This window comes from Narcine bancroftii, chromosome 5 (assembly GCF_036971445.1).
Source record: "Narcine bancroftii isolate sNarBan1 chromosome 5, sNarBan1.hap1, whole genome shotgun sequence".
Taxonomy (NCBI): domain Eukaryota; kingdom Metazoa; phylum Chordata; class Chondrichthyes; order Torpediniformes; family Narcinidae; genus Narcine; species Narcine bancroftii.
The window spans coordinates 220,315,785-220,336,744 of NC_091473.1; the positions used below are offsets into that span (position 1 = coordinate 220,315,785).

At 41.2% G+C, this 20,960-nt stretch overlaps 1 protein-coding gene across 1 annotated transcript in view; it reads left to right on the top strand.

Annotated features, from left to right (window-relative positions):
• Positions 1-10,743, top strand: part of LOC138762922 (probable G-protein coupled receptor 139) — a 43,482-nt gene extending 32,739 nt beyond the window's left edge. The window contains exons 2-3 of the mRNA XM_069936431.1: positions 5,932-6,188; positions 9,854-10,743. Of these exons, the coding sequence (XP_069792532.1) occupies positions 6,122-6,188; positions 9,854-10,743 (957 nt within the window). The 5' untranslated portion in view covers positions 5,932-6,121. The remainder of the gene's footprint in view (positions 1-5,931; positions 6,189-9,853) is intronic.
• Positions 10,744-20,960: the final 10,217 nt, after the last annotated feature.

Below are 20,960 nucleotides of genomic sequence, written 5' to 3' on the forward strand. Positions count from 1 at the left end.
GTCTAGGACAAAAGGGAAAAACAAGGATTGAAGGGCCTCCACTTAAAACAGAAATGCTTAGGACCTTCGGCCAGAGGGAATTTGCAGAGAATTTGTTGGCACAAGCGGTTCTGGAGACCACATCATTGGGTGCAAGACTGAGATTGACAGGCCATCAAAGGTTATTGGGAGATGTCAGGGCGCCGAGTGGGAAAATGGATCAGCTCGTGATTGAATGGCAGGGGAGAATGGATGGGCTGAATAGTTGATTTATGCTCCTCAGTCTTGTGGTCATAAGGCCTTCTTTTCTCACAAATTTTCATCATTCACTACATTGATTTTCCTTTAATTTTTCTATATGGGCATTGTGCGTCTTAGACAAGAAGTGTTTCCTTCTTGAAATGACCACATGCTCTGCTTGTGTTTAGAAGTCAGCATCATTGAGAAGCTTGGCTTCAACAGAATCTGTTGCAAGCATTGAAAACGCATCAGGGTGTGGTGTCTGTAAAATCATGAGGTGAAAGAACCACCTAAAATCTTGAATGCGGAGGTCCAGGCATTTCTCATAGCTGGTGATGCTGTCTCCAGGACTGGAGACAAAATGGCACTATCAGCAAGGGCTAAACTCTCCAGTGCAACCCAGAAGGCAAAGCATGGGTAAGCACAGAAGATCCAAAGACAGCTGTGTGACCCCGGTAAGATGAAATACATGTGGCAAGGGATCAATACCTTAACAGATCACAAAACAACCTTGCAAGTTAAAGACACACCTCCTTCTGAACAGATGGAATATCTTCTATGCATGGTTCAAGGAGAAGAACAGGCTGACGCCAAAAATGCTCTGTGTCCCATTATGAATGGAGTCCTTGTAAGGCCGCAACTGAACTGAAGATAACCCATGCAAGGCAGTGGGACCAGATAACTGTGCAGATCAGCCTTACGGATATCTTCAACGTGTCACTGGAGGTCCGTCGTCCCCACCGGTTTCAAGACTGCCACCAAAAACCCATTATCAAAGATGGTGACAGTAATAGGCCTCAATAACTACTGCCCCGTCGAATTGACCTCCATCATTATAAAAGTTTCGATGGCCTGGTGATGGAATGCATCAAAGTGCCCCTCCCAGAGTCGCTGGACCCATTTCAACTCCTCAGCACCTCCTCTGAAACATTTTTAAAACTGGCTTCCACTGTTTCAATGCAAGCACCGTCAAACCATTCAAGTCCTCGAAAATACGTTGTAATCGTACTATAATACTTATCCTCATAGTTCCAATACATCAGTACATTGCAATGATCTACATTTCCACAGATATTCTTGAAGAGAGAGAGAGAGAGAGAGAGAGAGAGAGAGGAGGGGGAGAGAGAGAGAGAGAGAGAGAGAGGAGGGGGAGGGAGAGAGAGAGAGAGAGAGAGAGAGAGAGAGAGAGAGAGAGAGAGCCAGGATGACACCTTGAAAGCAGCAGAGTGGGTTGCTCACGTTTCGAAATAAAAACTGAAAAACAAACTCTTACCGCACTGAAAGGAATTAGCGATTTTACGATCTCGCATTGAAATCGACGAAACAGCCCCACGACAAGCAAGTAATAACAATTCTGAAACTGACGCGCTTTAAATCCGTTTTAATTCATTAATATTCATACCCCCTGCTGTCTCCACACTCCCCCCGCGAATCTGAGGGACGAAAACGTGGTCGCCCGGGAGTACACCGCCACCCCAGTATTTTTTTCGAAAATGATCTCTGGTGAATAAAATTGAAGATCAAAGGATAATAAGACTGTGCGAGAAGTAGTTAAGAACTGCTAGGTACTCTTGATTCACAGAGACATGGCTTATCTCAACTCTAAAGATTCGGTCCATTATGCATGGCTCGGACGGTGTGCGGAGTTAAAGGGCGAGGCGGCGGTGTCAGCATCATGGGTTACTCTCTCTGGTCTTCCGGCCTAGCGATCCGATCCAATTTCTGCTACGCTTATCTGGAACGTCTAGCCCTGAAATTCTAAACCTTCAATCTCCCGAGGGAATTCACGCCAGCTTTCCTGATTGCAGAACCACATTTCCCCTCTCCATACGTCAAAACTGACCCTTGATCCTGAAGACTATACAGTCACCACTGAGGACGTCTATGGGCTAGTTAAAGGAGGCCCTTCCATGCTACCTCCTGCATCAACATGGGATGAACACTCCAGAGCATCGGTCCATTCCGCGTCAGTAGACACTCAGACCAACTGGTTAGTCTTCCCGTTACAATATTCAGCAAAAAACTGAAAAACGATGATCAAGCAGAGAAGACTACGCATAGCTACACTGGGGAAGCAGAAGTCGGATTGGAGGCTGTCTGGAATCAGTAGTCTGGGCCACGTTGAACGACTCGGTGGCGAATCTGCTTGAATATGCCACAGCTGTTACCAAATTCATTGAAAAATGCGTTGCTCCAATGAAGTTATCCGTGGGCCTAGAGATCCACAACTTCCCGAAGTCAAGATCCGTGCGTTCGCGTCATGCAATTTGGAGACATTCAGGAAGACCGGGTATAATTCTGGGGGAATTACCGAAGCAAAATTACAATTCCGTACGGTGCTGGAGGCACGGATGGAGGTGAAGCAGTTGTGCCAGGTTTGCATTGTATAACAACCCGAGACGGTGAAACCAAGTACCGTTAAAACCCGCGAAAGATCCCTTCCCGTCAAGCTCAACGCCTGGACACTTGCGTGGAAAAGGAAAGCATGGTGCACCCTCATTAGACCATAGCGACTTTGTTCTCCGCTGACGCAAAAATATTTTCAAGAGGGAGAATCCTGGGACATCATTTGGCCTTCAATGTGTACCTAACCTTCATGACCAAACATTTCCAGTCTTGAACTGCTCCCCCCTTGTTTCAAAAGAGCATTCGTCATGCCAGTACTCAAGAAGAATAAGGTTCCCTTCATCATCGACCACTGATTATCTGATTACCGTGATGAAATGCTTTAAGAAATTTTGATATAGAGAATCGACTCCTGCCTCAGGAGGACCCGGGAAAAACACAGAGGAATTCAGCAGGTCTTAGCAGTGCCCATGGGCCGTAAAAGTGTATTACCGTCGTTTCGGGCCTGAGTTCCTCCAGCATTTCTGTGTTTCTGCAGACCTTAGTGTTTCACTCGATTCACAAGGACTCGGACCCACTTCAATTCGCCTACCGTCTCAAAAAGTCCGCAGCGGATGACATCTCTTTTGCACTCCATTTTGCTTTCGATTATCTATACCACATAAACATCTAGATCAGAATGAAGTTCATTGACTACAGTTCGGCATTCAACACCATCACACCAACTAAACGAACAGTAAATTCAGGGTTCTGCAGGGTTGAGGATCTCTGCAGCCTAAACGTAAAAGAGGACTGGCAGCATGACTCCTTCTCGCTGAACAGTGACAGGGCGGAACAAGACTGCTTAAACCACTGAACTGGTCCCGCTGCAGCCACAAATGCATATCGAAGTTTTCTTCCAATGCCACTCATAAATTCGCTGACAACCGGAATTGTTGGCCGGATAACGGGAAACAATGAGTCACAAGACAGAATGGAGTTCACGAATCTGATTATCCGGTGCCAGGGCAACAATCCTATTCTCAAATTCAGCAAGCCCAAGTAGTTTATTGTGAACATTTGGAAAGGAGGCCTGTCTTCATCAGGGAGACAGCAGTGAAGAAAGCTTGCTGATCCAACGAGCTATGCATCGACATTTCGGAAGATATCACATGGTATCACACGGAGAGAAGTCTGCATAAGGCTCACCAACGCCTCTACTTTCTAAGAAGTCCGGGGAGATTTGGCGTGTCTAATATTCTGTCAAACCTCTACAGCCATATTGAAATATATAAGATGTTGCCAGGACTTGAAGAGCTGAGTTGTACAGGAATAGTGAACAGTTTGGACGTCCGAGAATGGGGGAAGTTTGATAGAGGTATACACATTTTTGAGGGGTATAGAAAGGGTCAATTCAAACACTTATTTCCCACTGAGGTTGGGTGAGACGCGTTAAAGGTGAAACGTGAAAAGTTTGAGGGGAACTTCACGCAGACGACGGTGAGAATGGATGGAATTTGCATGGAGGACTATCACCCGTGTGCAGGTTGCTGGGAGTAGGTGTAATAAATCTTTTGGCACAGACTAGATGGGCAGTTTCTGCGCTGCAGTGGCCTATGGTTCCATGGTACTGAGGAAGTATATCGATGTTTACATCACATCTTGATTTGGAAACTAAATCTACCCACTTTTCTCACCGATTGCCTATCAATTGAAGACATCTCTGTGAAGCGCGGCTTCAAAAAGCCATCAATGTCATCATGTCATAAACGATCTCACCTCTGCGCCACCTTCACGTAAAAGGTATAGGTACCTGAATTCCGGTACCTATAGGTTCAAGAAAAGTTTTAAACCACAACTTCCAGGCTCTTGAACCTTCAAGTGCTACCTTAATCATAACCAATCTGTGATAGTCAATGTCATTTTTTGGACGTAAATGGAAAATTTTGTTTCTCTTTTTTAAAAATAATTAGTAGCCTTTTTACTCTCATCTAATTTATATTTATACTTACTTTCATCATATATTGAAGTACCTCTGTGGCTGAGCATTCCAAATTCATATCCAAATATTAAGAGATTCCTGTCAAATTTTGTATATAAAAATTCTTCTCGATTCTTTTGAACACATTCCAAATTCGTGAAGAATGAATTGTGTTAACCGCTGTACACTCCCTTTTCACCTGGAAATACCCTATCAATTAAAGACTCTCGTGGTGACAGACAAGTTATTCAAAGTAGTTTCAATAGTTATTCTTAATCCGTTGAGTTTATTTTATCAGATCCAAACGTTACCGGCGAGAGCCTGTAATGGTGTCAAATACTGTTTTATTGATCAGCGCGCTACATTCCTGAAATATTGGGTTATGTTATGGTGGCCTTTTGATTTGTTTATTGGAGGAGCGCCTAATATAAGTGTGCTGTTCATTCATTAAAAAAAGTAATGCAAGAATCTTGTTATATTCCAAAACCTAGAATTCGTGCATTCGAACAAGGTTTTGCAGCTGGATTAGTTTCAGCGAGAGACATGGGAGATGTTTTCTATTTTCAATTGAAATTGAAAAGGTTTGTTATCTTCGATAATTAAATCGATTTGGTAGCCAGTGTTAAAATTGAGGCAGGGAACATTTTTGTGTTGCATTTTAATTTATGCATTCCCTCGGTTTTGGGAAATTTTGTGAACGAGAGAGACTGTATTAGTTTGTTCTCAAATTTAGGAATTCCCTTTTAATTATTCTCTCGAGGGGCTGCATTATTCCTGACGACATTATCAGATAACGCGATGGTACTGGGTCGCAAGTTTGGTTCAATTGATTGTTTTGCATTTGCAACAAGTATACAGATAACTGGCGATTACTGGTGATATTGAAATGGTTTTCTTTGTAGGCGTGACATCAGAGATTTCTTCCAGTCACCCAGCATGAATGAGATCAGGTTCGTGGTAAAGTTCCTAATCCTGCACTAATTCAAATTTATTCTCTTAATTTTCTCGCATTCTCACCCCCTGCAAATTCTAGAGGCAGTGAGTAAACCAGGAACCACTCAGATAAGATAATTAAATTAATTATCTACCGTAAACAGAGGAAAGAGATGCGTTTGTCCATTTTAAGATTCACCGAGACCACAGCTGTGCATTGGTTTGAATGTCCAATTTTACAATGTATGGCCAACAATACTTACATTAATTTCATTATGAACTGTTATTGACACAACCCATATTTATGCGTATCGTTTCTGAATTGCCTCAATGAGAAAGAAGTAGACCTTTTTCCACTATATTGTCGCTCAGCTCTAACTTAGAATTTTATTTCCACAAAGACAAGACAAAAATCTACACATTTCATTGACGAATATTCCAAAATGTTGTGAATTCTTTTTACAAATTTCCAGTTCAATTTAGGTATAACGGTGTGCCAGCAAGATGTCGCAATATGTTTATTCAACATTTTACAAATAAATCGAGCGATGCTCCAAATCCCAGTGGAGAACATCCTCTGCAGAAATATTAACTTCAAGGATTGCATCAAGAGCGAGCTTCACGAAGAGTCATTGCCCATAGTCCGAAACAAAGCGTTCAAATATGTTCGAAACAATCAACAGTGTCAAGAAAATATACTTTATGATCCTTGCCATCATTGGTGTTCCTGGTAAGTGACAATAAAATGCTCGATCCCAGAATAATCACATAGAATAGATGAGCAATCATTTGCAATCGTTTATTCTCTGCAGGCAGATAGAGATAGATAGAGACAGACAGAGACAGATAACAAGTTATAGGCGAATTCAAGTCACATCAACGTTTGAAAGGCTATGTGGGATATTTTACGAAAGAACTGGTAAACAGGACAGTTAGAATTGATGGTGTGACTTCGGAGAACCAAAACTATTTTATCGAAAGAAAAATTTGTTTGTTAAACCAGGGAGTAGGTATTTCGACATTGTATTCATAATTATAAATAAGAGGGCGGTAGCAGTTAACTGGATGGTGCGTTTTGTACATTTTCGGAAGGCTTTCTGAAAGGTATTTATAACCATTTTTAATCGCGGGCAACATGCTATCGTCGATTAAGATAATTATATTTTAAATAATTCTTTTCTCGTTTGATACAACCATTAATGCGGTTTCGTTGTGAGTGTTGCAGAAACCCATTTCCTCATAATCTCCCTCGTTAATATTTACGACTGACAAAAGTGCCACCTACATCATGGTTTCTGACTATGCAGAGTTGCCTCACAGTCTGTTTTTCGGGGAGAATGCTCAGAGGCTTCTAAGCAGATGGGCAGATGAATGAATGCCGGAATAAGACAAGTAGAATATAAAGTGGAAAACGAAGAAAGTTGTTTGATAGAAAAGCAAATACAATGGCGGACTAATTTGATCGGCGCAGAAGTTACTATTCATGGGTTCAAGTTATTCCCGTGATGCATTACTGATAAAAATATTGTGTGATCTGTCGGACTCTGGCTTTACCTTACTCTTAATTTAGTCTATGTGTAGTCTGAGTCCAGCGTGTTCTTTGAATGAAGTGATAGGAGAAGGTATTCGGTTCAACAGTCAGTTTATTACACAGCACAAGAATAAAACTTAACAGAGCTCTGGGTCAGTCATTAGTTCATAGGTCACCTGCACAGTGAGCTATTCCCCAAGACTGACCCCTATTGTCCAGTTGGCTCAGTTTATATAGATCAACCCAGAACAAAAGTTGTCTTCCTTTGCTAGATTTTTTTGCATAAGGGTTATCACAAGTCATCTCCTGTTTTGCAGATATCTGGGGTGTAGCACTCCCATCTTAATCCTCCAGGCCAGACTATCCTGTTGTTTTGATCAGAAATTAATTCATCCCCAGATATTTCTAATCACCATTCTGTTCCTGTCTGGCCAATTTCTGCTGTTCTCTTTAACACCTCCTCATGCCTTAATCTTCCTCCTAGACTGGTTTTCCATTCACTTAGTTTCTTGCAGGCCATTCTTTGTTCTGGTCTGCCCTGTGTCTCCTGTGCTACCCACCACCTCCTCAGTTTGAGCATTCCTCCTAAATCGTTTTATGCATTTCCTCTCCCTGTATTTGGGAGCAGACAATTTTGCTCAGCCAACTTTGCTCCATGCTGTGATTGCCACTTAATCACATTCCTCTTTTTCCCTGAACCATGCAGTAAACATAAAATTATTAATTAATCATTTCTTTCATAATGTTTTAACCCCTAGATTCCAACAGATCACAGTAAGCGACTGGAATGACAACATGCACGTTTGTCTTTATTGACGAGATTTGGGACCAAGAGTACTGAAAATATATTGGTGGCCTAAGGTGACGCCAAGTGAAATATTGCAATCGGGTTTAAGGACTGATACATATTGTATCGAAGTTTCAACACATTGATTGTTCGACTTTTGAGATATTATTAATCAAGGTTGCTCTTTGATTTATTGAGATTGAAGGAAGTATATTCATTGAAACCTTTAATTCTGCCCGGATTTGAAAAGTCAGACGTAGAAGATATTTTTTTTTCCCTTGAATTGAGGTGTCCAGGAACGTGACAGCGAAGATGAAACATTACCTTAGAGAAGGAATCGTTGGAATTATTGACCGAAGGGTTATAGTGCTGTTTGGCTGTTGAATTAATTCAAAGCAGAAACCAATGGATTTTATTGGACATCAGAGGAATGGATATGAGCCGAGTAACAGAACAATTTTCATGCAACATTGCTTTGTAATGTCAGAGAAGGCAGGAGACGACTGGCTCCTTGCTGCAAATTCTCGTTACTTATTAGCCCATTTTCGATTGTTGTCGAGTTCCTACATATTCCTACTCTTTCTTTGGCTTGGCTTCGCGGACGAAGATTTATGGAGGGGGTAAAAAGTCCACGTCAGCTGCAGGCTCGTTTGTGGCTGACAAGTCCGATGCGGGACAGGCAGACACGATTGCAGCGGTTGCAGGGGAAAATTGGTTGGTTGGGGTTGGGTGTTGGGTTTTTCCTCCTTTGCCTTTTGTCAGTGAGGTGGGCTCTACTAGGTGTTTGCGAATGGATGTAATTTCTTTGCAATAATCAGCGAATACTTGGAGCAATGGCTTCCAGTGCAGGCAATTTGATGAAGCACTGGAATAAACCCAGAGAAATGACGCTGCAAAATGAACCGGAAGCGTTGAAAATATTGACCACCAACATTGAAAAGTATTGTGATAGGCAAGATGTCAGCTGTTTGAATTTTACTTCATGTTGCAATTTCACCCTGACTTTTTGCTCTCTATTAAAAAAAAATCAAAAGCTGGATCTTTCATTTGTTTTGCATTTTTTTGGCTTTCCACTACTCTTCAATTACATTTTGATGAAACCTTTATTTCATTGCCTGATTCATGTGAATATTTCTCAAAAACGTTTAAATTTAATCCAAGCTACTGTCGAGGAGAAATAACTACGAGGACGGAGCTTCAGCGTCAACTTCAGGAGACTTTATTAGAATGAAATATCTCGGAGAACAGTCCCTGTAACAGCCAGGGCTCAGCTCTGAACTACACAGTCGCACAGCTCGAATTTATACAAACAAGTTAGTTTGTAAAGTCATCAGAATGGGTTCCAATGATATGAAGGAGTTGATCACATCCCGGGAAGTGAAGGGTGTTCAAAGAACATAGTGTGGTTAAAGTATTTATTAGAAAACAAAGTTATCTAAAGATATTCTTTAGCAGACTTAAATGTTATCGGGAGTTATTCTTTAGCAGACTTGCGCATTGTTAAGGTCAATTCAGCTGTTGACCATTTTTTTTCCACAGCTACAAATTACCCCAATATCCAGTACCATTCTTCCACCGTCTTAATCACGAGTGCTGTAGTTCTCAGTCTCTGCTTGTAAGCCGGAAGTAAAAGTACCGCCAGGTGATCAGATTTGGCGAAGTGCGGGCGTCGGATGGCTAAGCAGGAGTTCTTCATGGTGGTCTTGTAACTCATTCAGCTCGATAACCCGTTAACGATCCACACAACAGTAACAGTGTTTTTTTTAAATCTAGTGCCAGGATAGTTTTTGCTTTTCTGTACCAGGATCGATGCCACAACTTCAAAATACGATGTCTGCGAAACCACTTTTAGACCCCCAAAAAGTTAATATTTCCCTGCCTTGTTGGAGCACGAGCAGAACCTACAAATTTCCATCCAATTTCTCGGTTGAATGTTATTTTCCCCCTTTCCTTTAATCCCCTGTTTGAATTCTGTTGGAATAGCCACCATTGACAAGCCTTTGGAGAGTTACCCTAATTAGCATGCAGTGTTAGATATGGAAACTAACAAAGACTTTTCCTTTTCTATATTTTGCAGTGAATTTAGTGGCGATTGTGATCTTGTCCCGGAGTAAATGTGGGCTCTCCACTTGTACCACATGCTACCTGGTAGCGATGGCAGTGGCGGACCTGCTGACCATTATTACTGCTGTCATTTTGTGGAGGATCGTTGATTATTACTTTATAAGGAACTTCTTGGACATCACGCCTGTCTGCAGTGCTCTATACGCCCTGAGTTGTGCAGCCACAGACTGCTCTGTCTGGTTCACTGTCACTTTCACCTTCGACCGATTTGTCGCCATTTGTTGTCAGAAACTGAAAGCAAACTATTGCACTGGAAAAACAGCGATTATAATTCTAGGAACAATCACAATTCTGATATGCGTAAAAAATGTGCCATTTTACTTTACGCTAGAGCCCTGGGTGACAATCGACAATGTGCCGCGGGGTTGCAAGGATAAAAAAAATATTTTCCTTGAACCAGGATGGATGGGGTTTGAGTGGTTCGATGCGATTCTTTGTCCATTGCTCCCATTTGGTTTAATTTTATTGCTCAACGCACTGACAGTGAGATACATTTTAGCAGTGAGTCGAGTCCGTAAGGGGCTGAGAAACCAGAATCGCCGTGACCCAGAAACGGAAAGTAGACGAAGATCAGTGATCTTGCTCTTTACCTTGTCCGGCAGCTTCATACTGTTATGGATGGTATATGTGACAGATTTCTTGTACTATATCATAGCAGGAATAGATCCAATTAATTATACTCCATCCAAATATGTATCGGAAGAAGTCGGATTTATACTGCTCAACTTAAGTTGTTGCACAAACACATTCATTTATGCGATAACCCAGTCAAAGTTCAGAGAACAGTTCAAGACTGCGGTGAAATACCCTGTAAATTCAATCATTCGACTAATGAATAAATAAACCAGTTGAATGAATCTCCAGTCTTTGATCGACTTCGTTTGTTACTGTTTCAAATTTCTCCTTTATATTGCTGTCACTGGGTTGAGGGGAAAGACTTCACTTTGATTATATTGAAGTAGAAGTCTCTAGTCTAAAGCATGGAATCGCTGCCACAACCCTGAACAGAGGTTCCACATTAAAGAAGTTGGATCTAATGTTGTGCGAATATTCTTTAGCACCTCAGAATAACGACGAATCTCCAATAATCAATTCAGACACACAAAAACTTCAAGCAAAAAAGAATCTCACTCAGAGAAATCTCTTTTTATTCATAAAGAATTCTCGAACCAAAAAGTGACTTGAAAATAACACAGAGACGCACATCTAAACACAAAATTAGACACCACCGCAGGATTCTGAAACTGAGGAAGTAACAGTTTCGAATTTATCATCTGACTCTACATTTACAACCTGACGAAACAGCGCTTCTCCTGATTATGGTGCACACGTATTCACACACAATACACAGTGCACAATAATATCTCTCTCTCTCTCTCTCTTTCTCTTTCTCTCTCTCTCTCAGAGCTCAGACACACAGGCACACACATTTCCCAGCCTGGCAGTCCAGATGATGTTGATTCTTGTCGGTAGTGTATGCTGAATGGAAAGGGTCCTCAATAATTCTTTAATTCCTATTGATAACATTTACGCACCCAGTAAATGTCGTCAATAGAGGAGAGGGTGACCTCAGTGATACTCTCGGCTGTTTTGATGGTCCTCTGTACTGACTTGCGGTCCAATGCTTTACGGCTACCAAACCAGGCAACGAGGCAACACCGAGTTGTGCTTCTGTAAACTGTCCACATGGAGGCCAGTAGTTTTGCTCTCTTCTATTCTTTTTGGGCGTGGAGGCTCTGCTGTGCCTTCCTAACTAATGAGGAGATGTTATAGGTCTGGGATAGGCCGTCTTTTCTATTCCCACAAGGAACTTTATGCTTTCTATTCTCTCCACGACGGAACCGTTGTAGAATAATTGAGAATATTCGACCTTCAACTTTCTGAAGTCTACAATTATCTCTTTTGTTTTGCTCACGTTGTTGTTCAGGTTGTTCTCATACCCTTTCACGAGCGGCTTAACCTTCTCTCTCAAAGCCGATCATTCATTTTTTCCATGAGGCCAACTACTGTTACATCATCCGGAAACTTGACGATTCTGTGACAACTGAATCTGGCAGTTCCAGCGGGAGTCAACAGCGTGAACAGTAGCGGCCTGACCACACAGCTCTGAGGTGCGCCTGTGCTCAGCGTGATGCAGCTTCAGGTTTTGAAACCAACTCGGATTGACTTTGGTAACGCGGTCCAGAATCCAATTTGCAGAGTTGGAGTTTAGAATAGTTTAACCACCAGCCTTTGCGGGCTGGAATTAATGAAAAACAGCCTGGCATGGGGGGCATTGTTCTCTAGATGAGCCAGGTTGGAGAGGAAGGTCAATTGTTATTATCCGTGGACAGGTTTGGAGGGTAGGCAAACTGGAACAGGTTCAATGTCTTGTGTTCCATTACCGGTCGCTTAAAGCATTTCATGAACGATCAGGTTTGTGACATTCAGCGGTAGTAGTTTAGTTCAGTTACCGTCGTTTTCTAGGGCTACCTTAAATCCTGCTTAAACTGTGGACTGCTGCAGTGAGATATTGAAGATGTTCTTCAGCCAAACCACGCAGAATGCTCCCAATCACAGAGGTCTCCCATTCAAGGCACTTAACCATATAACCATTTACGGACACTTCTTTCTATTTATTAAATACTAGCAGGATACTGGGCCTTGTCTGGGAAATGAAACACTTATACCTGTTTCCTACTGCCTGCTCTTTGTTTGTCCGGAGGCCCGAGCACTGAGACGGGTGCATCACTGTTCTTCTGTTTCCTGCTGCCTGCTCCTTGCATGTCTGGAAATGTCAACAACAATGAAGACTGATGTTCCTCTACTACCTCTTGTTTTCTCCTTTGTCTAACTCTATGGGCATGTTAAGACCTTCTGCCAATGTTACTCCACCTTTTTGGGCCCATATTTAACTGGGTTTGGCCACTCGTTTTTATTCTGAATGTACTTTGATGAACAGCACTGTAACTAATTGAGGTGGCTCTGACGCAAGTTCAATTTTATTTAATTTTTGAACTTCATATGAACTTAAAGGTTAAATTCAATATGGTCATGAAATTCAGCATCAAATGTTACCACAATTATAGTAAACAGTAACATCATATTAAATGTTATTTTCAACTCCACACCAAATGAAGGAAACGTTGGCACCCACGTTTAAGGACAGACAACATTCATGCATTGCCACATGTGTTACAAGTAACATTCACATCAGAAGTATAAAGCAACATCTTCGACTTAAAAGAGAGAATGCAACCACTGACCTTCACACTTAAAAGTGCCCAACACACCCAAACATCAGTATCACTGGGAGTTCCCTTTGTGAGGAGAATTCAATTAACCAGAGAAGTGTATTGCCTAGGTCAAAATATAATCCAAATTACATTTAACTATTGGCCAATGAAAACTTGTTCATACTTTTCAGATTTATTGTCAGGGTACATATATGACATCACATACAACCCTGAGATTCCTTTTTCCTGCGGGTGTGGCAGAATTATCATTAATTGGTAGTACAAAAAAAAACCTGTGCACAGCGTAAACCTGTAAACAAACAAATCACTGTAAACAGATAACAAATGTAAATTGACTGTGCAATACAGAGAGAACAAAAAGAAAATCAATAAAGTGCACAATTAAGGGTCCTTAAATGAGTCTCTGTTTGAGTTTGTCGTTGAGGAGTCTGGTGGTGGAGGGGTAGCAGCTGTTCCTGAACCTGGTGGTGTGAGTTTTGTGGCATCAATACCTCTTTCCTGATAGAAGCAGTGAGAATGTTGATCCTTGATTAATTCTAATCCATTCAGCCAAAAGAGTCCAAAAGGTTGATAATGTATTTAAGAATCTTTTTTCTCATTACTAATTAAAGACTGAGTCTCATATCGTGCTCTGAAGATTGCAGTTCCTCAACTGGTCAGTGCTTATATATGAATTCTATTTTTACAGGACATAAATCTATCTGTCTATCTCTCTATATATACAGTATTTCTCTCTCTCTACAGTGTATATCTACACACACACACACACACACACACACACACACACACACACACACACACACACACACACACACACACACACACACACACACACACACACACACACACACACACACACACACAAGGCTGCAATTCCATCTACTGCAATTTATTCATTAGATTCAAAATTCTACCCTGAGAGATTTGGCCGAAATAGGGTAATATTGATGACGTTCTTGGTTTAATTTTATTTTGCCACAATCTTTTGGTGCATTACCAAATCTATGCAGCTTTATTTCATGTTTACTTTGCCAATAACATTTCTTTCGCAATATAACTTTTCAAATGCCGCAGTGCTGTCATTTAAATTCTCCGGTGTTCTTTTAAAAGTGGTCATATTGTCTGTACTCAAATAACACCCAATCGGCGGGCAAGATAGCAATTATTAACATCGTAAGTACTAACCAGAACAAGAATAGGTAATAAAATGAGAGAACAGAAATCAGAATTAAACCTGCATTTGATTAACATTGACTGACAGCAAACAAATGATTACTTCTAGTCCAAAAAAGTGCCCTTCACATTAATAAATAAAAAGGAAGAAAATTGCATACAAGCTTTCAAATCCTCGGGGTGGGGGAAATAAACTCATGTATCAGATACCGTATTAGTTTTAATAATGGGACCGTGCTTTTTTGCCCCTAATGAATACGATGCCCAAAAGAATGATTCGTGTCTCATCTGCCCAATAGCACTCCAGGAAAGTTTACAATACATTGTATTTCATGACTTATACAGCGGATAGGGGGTCAAAGAAAATAATACCAATTAATTAAACAGACTAGTGCCAATCTCTATCGCGACATCTGTTATGCAAAGTGAATTAATTTCCACAAGCGATCACTTTCACTCATTCCATTCTTCTTCTTTGGCTTGACTTCGCGGACGAAGATTTATGGAGGGGGTAAAAGTCCACGTCAGCTGCAGGCTCATTTGTGGCTGACAAGTCCGATGCGGGACAGGCAGACACGGTTGCAGCAGCTGCAGGGGAAAAATGGTTGGTTGGGGTTGGGTGTTGGGTTTTTCCTCCTTTGCCTTTTGTCAGTGAGGTGGGCTCTGCGGTCTTCTTCAAAGGAGGTTGCTGCCCGCCTAACTGTGAGGCGCCAAGATGCACGGTTTGAGGCGATATCAGCCCACTGGCGGTGGTCAATGTGGCAGGCACCAAGAGATTTCTTTAGGCAGTCCTTGTACCTTTTCTTTGGTGCACCTCTGTCACGGTGGCCAGTGGAGAGCTCGCCATATAACACGATCTTGGGAAGGCGATGGTCCTCCATTCTGGAGACGTGACCCACCCAGCGCAGCTGGATCTTCAGCAGCGTGGACTCGATGCTGTCGACCTCTGCCATCTCGAGTACTTTGACGTTAGGGATGAAAGCGCTCCAATGGATGTTAAGGATGGAGCGGAGACAACGCTGGTGGAAGCGTTCTAGGAGCCGTAGGTGATGCCTGTAGAGGACCCATGATTCGGAGCCGAACAGGAGTGTGGGTATGACAACGGCTCTGTATACGCTTATCTTTGTGAGGTTTTTCAGTTGGTTGCTTTTCCAGACTCTTTTGTGTAGTCTTCCAAAGGCGCTATTTGCCTTGGCGAGTCTGTTGTCTATCTCATTGTCGATCCTTGCATCTGATGATATGGTGCAGCCGAGATAGGTAAACTGGTTGACCGTTTTGAGTTTTGTGTGCCCGATGGAGATGTGGGGGGGGGGCTGGTAGTCATGGTGGGGAGCTGGCTGATGGAGGACCTCAGTTTTCTTCAGGCTGACTTCCAGGCCAAACATTTTGGCAGTTTCCGCAAAGCAGGACGTCAAGCGCTGAAGAGCTGGCTCTGAATGGGCAACTAAAGTGGCATCGTCTGCAAAGAGTAGTTCACGGACAAGTTTCTCTTGTGTCTTGGTGTGAGATTGAAGGCGCCTCAGATTGAAGAGACTGCCATCCGTGCGGTACCGGATGTAAACAGCGTCTTCATTGTTGGGGTCTTTCATGGCTTGGTTCAGCATCATGCTGAAGAAGATTGAAAAGAGGGTTGGTGCGAGAACACAGCCTTGCTTCACGCCATTGTTTATGGAGAAGTGTTCAGAGAGCTCATTGCTGTATCTGACCCGACCTTGTTGGTTTTCGTGCAGTTGGATAATCATGTTGAGGAACTTTGGGGGACATCCGATGCGCTCTAGTATTTGCCAAAGCCCTTTCCTGCTCACGGTGTCACTCATTCCATTAGTGAACATGAAATGCAACAGATGCAGGTATCAATTGTTCTACTCGTCCGTAGAAACGAAATCGTGACAAAATAATGTTCAACTGTTTTGAAGTTATCGGAGGGAGCGGCGGGAGGATGGTTTAAATCGAAAAAAAAGAGAATTTGTTTGATATTTGCATAAGATAATTGTGATTCATACGAAAGTTGCAGCTGAGACGGATTTTTTAAACCATATCATTCAGTTGTTCTCTGAAGTAGTTTTGCGTGATTCTATGAATAAGTGTGTTTGACCTGGAAGTCAAGGACTTCAGCATGACTCCAAGTGCCGTCGCAGTGTAAGCGGGACATAACAGATCACCTCTATCGTTATTAATATTTGCCAGCCCTGTCACTGTCACCCACAACAGGAGAAAACTGCCTGACGGAGAGAAGAGCAAAAATCACCGATTCCCTTCCGTTGTTCATACCTGAATCGTTTTGGTTCTCCTTTCTCTGTTCCCCGCAGTTGACCTCCACGTTCTGCTGGCAGTTAATATACACCAGAATTTTGCTTTGATTAATTAATTTTGACCTGATTGTTGTTTTTCTATCATTGCTCTCTCTCTCTCTGCCTCGTTGATTTTGTGAGAAGTGGCGAAATAACTTCAGGTTCAGCAGAGAGCTGCCGATTTTGGACCCTTGACTGAATGAAATGGCCCCTCCAGTTTCTCTGATTCCATATGCACCAGATTTAGAAGCTGCCGCAGTTATCCATGCGAAACCAAGATCGTCAGTTCAGCAGGACCTTAATTTTAAAACAATATTTGGGTTGGCATTGGGGCCGGGAGAGAGAGAGCACTGATAGAAAAACACCGCGGATTTCCGGGAGTGAAAGTGAATGTGCCTTGTAATTAGCCTGAAAGGATATCTAATGGCCTTCTTCAGCTCTTTTCTGTATTTTGTTTGGCTCAATGTATATAGAGCAGTATTTGTGCAACAGCTAAAGAGCTGGAGCATGAAGCCCATTTCTCTCAGGTAAAATGGTGGGAATACAAAACAAAGTTCCATATACCAAGAATTGACCGTGAAGACCGCCCAAAGCAGGATGAAATTAGTCGAGATATTCAGCAGGAAGATCAATGATTTCCTTCGGCTTTCCATGCTTGCATCTCCTGGCCTCTGTTCGTTGTTCGCACGGCGCAGTCTCTGGCGTCCTCGACTGAGCACTAAGACGTGCCTGATGGTGACAGCATTGAGCAACAGAATCAAACAAACGCTGTAAAGGGGGTGAGGAGTTGATGAAGAAATTCGATTGTTCCCCAGACTGGTGATTCGACAACACCAATTCTATCCCAACAAAACCATGGTTCATTAAAATGGTGATATTCACGTGTGAGCATAAAATACCAGAACATATTCTTTAAACAGCTGAGCACCGTCACTATCCCCAGGACGACGCCTGCCGTTTTCTCCGTGGAATATTTTCTTTTCAAGTTCTCGCAACAAATGGCCACAAATCGATCGAAGGTGAAAGTGAGGTGAACCAGACGGAACAGTCGGTAGCTGCAGAAAGCAGAACCGTGTGATAGGAGTCACGTGATGGAGTAGTGGCCCATCGGGGAACTCCAGCCCTCTCGGGTAAAGTTTAAAAAAACACAAAGGCACAAACCTAAAAATTAAAATAAAGTGAAAGTAAAGGTGGGAAGAAAATGGCAGCGAAGAAAGAAAAGTCGAAAGCAACGGGAAGAAGAGAAGAAGAAAAGACATCGGAAGAAGAAAGTGAAGGCCTTACCTGTCCGAGGAGGCCCGCCGCGGAGAGAGAAGCCCGCTCCCTAAGGTCAGTTGAAGTCCGAGCTCGGACTACAAAAATGGCTTGCGGAGCCAAGTAAAAGTGCGCAACCGCGCATGCACGAGGAGTCGCGCATGACAAAAAAACACTGACGGGAGGGGGGACCAGCTGAGGAGTCGATCTCCGCAGCTGAGAATGACAGCTACAACACAACAACAGGAAGAGAACATAGAAAACAACAAGAACAAGAAAGAAGAGAGTAAAAAGAAAACAACAGATGACCAACTCAGAGGAAGAAGAAGAAGAAGAACATAGAGAAATGGAAGAAGGGAAGGGCAAGACAATGGATACATATTTTTTTAAAGAATATATGGAATCAGTAAAAGAATGGCAATCACAAGAATTTAGTGAAATAAAAAGAAGAATTAAAAGTGCAGAAGAAAAAATGAATAGATTAGAGATGGTCATGTCAGATATAGGAAAAAGAGTGGACGAGGTGGAAGAATGAGAAACAGCCGTAGAAATGGAAGTAGAGGACTTAAAAAAGAAATTAGAAGAATCTAATAAAAAAGTTAAAGAGACACAAGAGCTGTTAGCTCAGAAGATAGATATAATGGAAAATTATAATAGAAGAAATAATATAAAGATAGTGGGCCTTAAGGAAGATGAAGAAGGCAAGAATATGAGCGAATTTATAAAAGATTGGATCCCAAGGGTCCTAGGAAGACCAGAATTACAGGAAGAAATGGAAATAGAAAGGGCACATAGAACATTAGCCCCTAAACCACAGCCACAACAAAAACCAAGATCCATTTTAGTAAAATTCCTAAGATATACAACGAGAGGAAAATATATTGGAGAAAGCAATGAAGAAAATAAGAGAAGACAAAAAGCCACTGGAATACAAAGGTCAAAAAATTTTTTTCAATCCAGACATAAGTTTTGAACTCCTGAAGAAGAGAAAGGAGTGTAACACAGCAAAAGCGATCCTATGGAAAAAAGGATATAAATTTATGCTAAAGTACCCAGCTGTACTTAAAATAGTTATTCCAGGGCAGCAAAACAGACTATTCTCGGATCCGGAGGAAGCACGAAAATTTGCAGAACAACTACAAAACAGACAGAGAGATGAAGACATGTAACGAGAGTAAAAATGACCACAAACTATATGTATGTGTGTGTATATGGGTATATATATGTGTGTATGTATATATGTGTGTACATGAGTGTATCCGTATTTAAGGGAAAATATATAGAGTATAGATAAGAATTAATAAGGGAAAGAAAGGGAAGAGAGGAAGTAAGGAGGGAATTAAGAGAGTGACCTTTGTTATATATGAAAATTAAAATCTTTTCTGGGGGGGCTGGATGGGAAGGAGTTACGGTCACTGCGAAATCAATTGACGCGAGTGAATTCGTAAATCCAAATGGAGAGGGGAGATGTGGTTGCCCGACAAGGGACAAAGGGCAACTCAGGAAGGGAAGGGGATAGTGGGGTTAAAGAAATTTTATATAGGAGAATAACGGAAATGTTTGATGTTTTAGAAATGTTGTCTTATAAAGTGTTCGAAACAAGAAAGCAGAAATGGATAAGAAGGAAAGGTGATGATGAGGAAACAGAAAGGAAAGATAAACAAAGTATGAAATGGCTACGTTGAACTATATGACTTTAAATATTAACGGAATACATAACCAAATCAAAAGGAAGAAACTGCTAAATTTACTGAAAAATGAAAAAATTGATATAGCATTCGTGCAAGAAACACATTTAACTGAAATGGAGCACAAGAAATTAAAGAGAGATTGAATAGGACATGTAACAGCAGTGTCATATAATTCAAAAGCTAGAGGAGTAGCTATATTAATCAGTAAAAATGTACCAATTAAAATAGAAGAGGAAATAATAGATCCAGCAGGGAGATATGTAATTATAAAATGTCAGATATATTCGGAGTTTTGGAATTTACTCAATGTATATTCACCTAACGAAGAAGATCAAAAATATATGCAAGATATTTTTTTGAAGATAGCAGACATGCAAGGGAACATACTAATAGGAGGGGATTTCAACCTTAATTTGGATTCAAACATGGATAAAACTGGGAAAAAAATTAACAGAAAGAACAAAGTAACCAAATTTATAATTAAATTGATGCAAGAAATGCAACTTTTGGAGATATGGAGGAAACAACACCCAAAGGAAAAGGAATATTCATATTATTCGGGTAGACATAAAACATACTCAAGAATAGACCTATTCCTGTTATCAGCTCGTATGCAAGACAGAGTAAGTAAAACAGAATAGAAAGCTAGAATATTATTGGACCATTCACCCCTGATATTGACAATAGAGTTAGAGGATATCCCTCCAAGAATGTATAGATGGAGATTAAACTCCATGCTACTTAAAAGGCAGGATTTTAGAGAATTAATTGAAAGACAAATTAAAATGTACTTTGAAATGAATACGGAATCAGTGAATATCTTTACTTAACACAGATTATAAGATAATAGCTAAACTATTAGCAAACAGATTAGCCGACTATGTACCAAAAATAGTAAATCTAGACCAAACTGGATTTATTAAAAAAAGACGAACAACAGACCATATTTGTAAATTTATTAACTTAATTCATGCAGTAGAAGGAAATAAAGCTCCAACAGTAGCAGTTGCTTTAGACTCAGAGAAGGCCTTTGACAGAGTAGAATGGAATTATTTATTCAAAGTATTACAAAAATTCAGTTTACCAGAGAAGTATATTAATTGGATTAAAGCATTATATAAGGGGCCATTGGCGAAAGTGACAGTAAATGGATATATATCAAAGCAATTTAACTTAAGCAGATCAACAAGGCAGGGATGCCCACTATCACCCTTATTGTTCGCGTTACCCATAGAACCACTAGCAGAACTGATAAGAACAGAAAATAAAATAAAAGGGATAAAAATAAAAGACAAAGAATATAAAATCAGTTTATTTGCAGATGACGTTATAGTATACTTAATAGAACCAGAATTATCAATAAATATCATAAGAAATTGAAGGAATATGGAGAAGTGTCGGGATACAAGATTAAT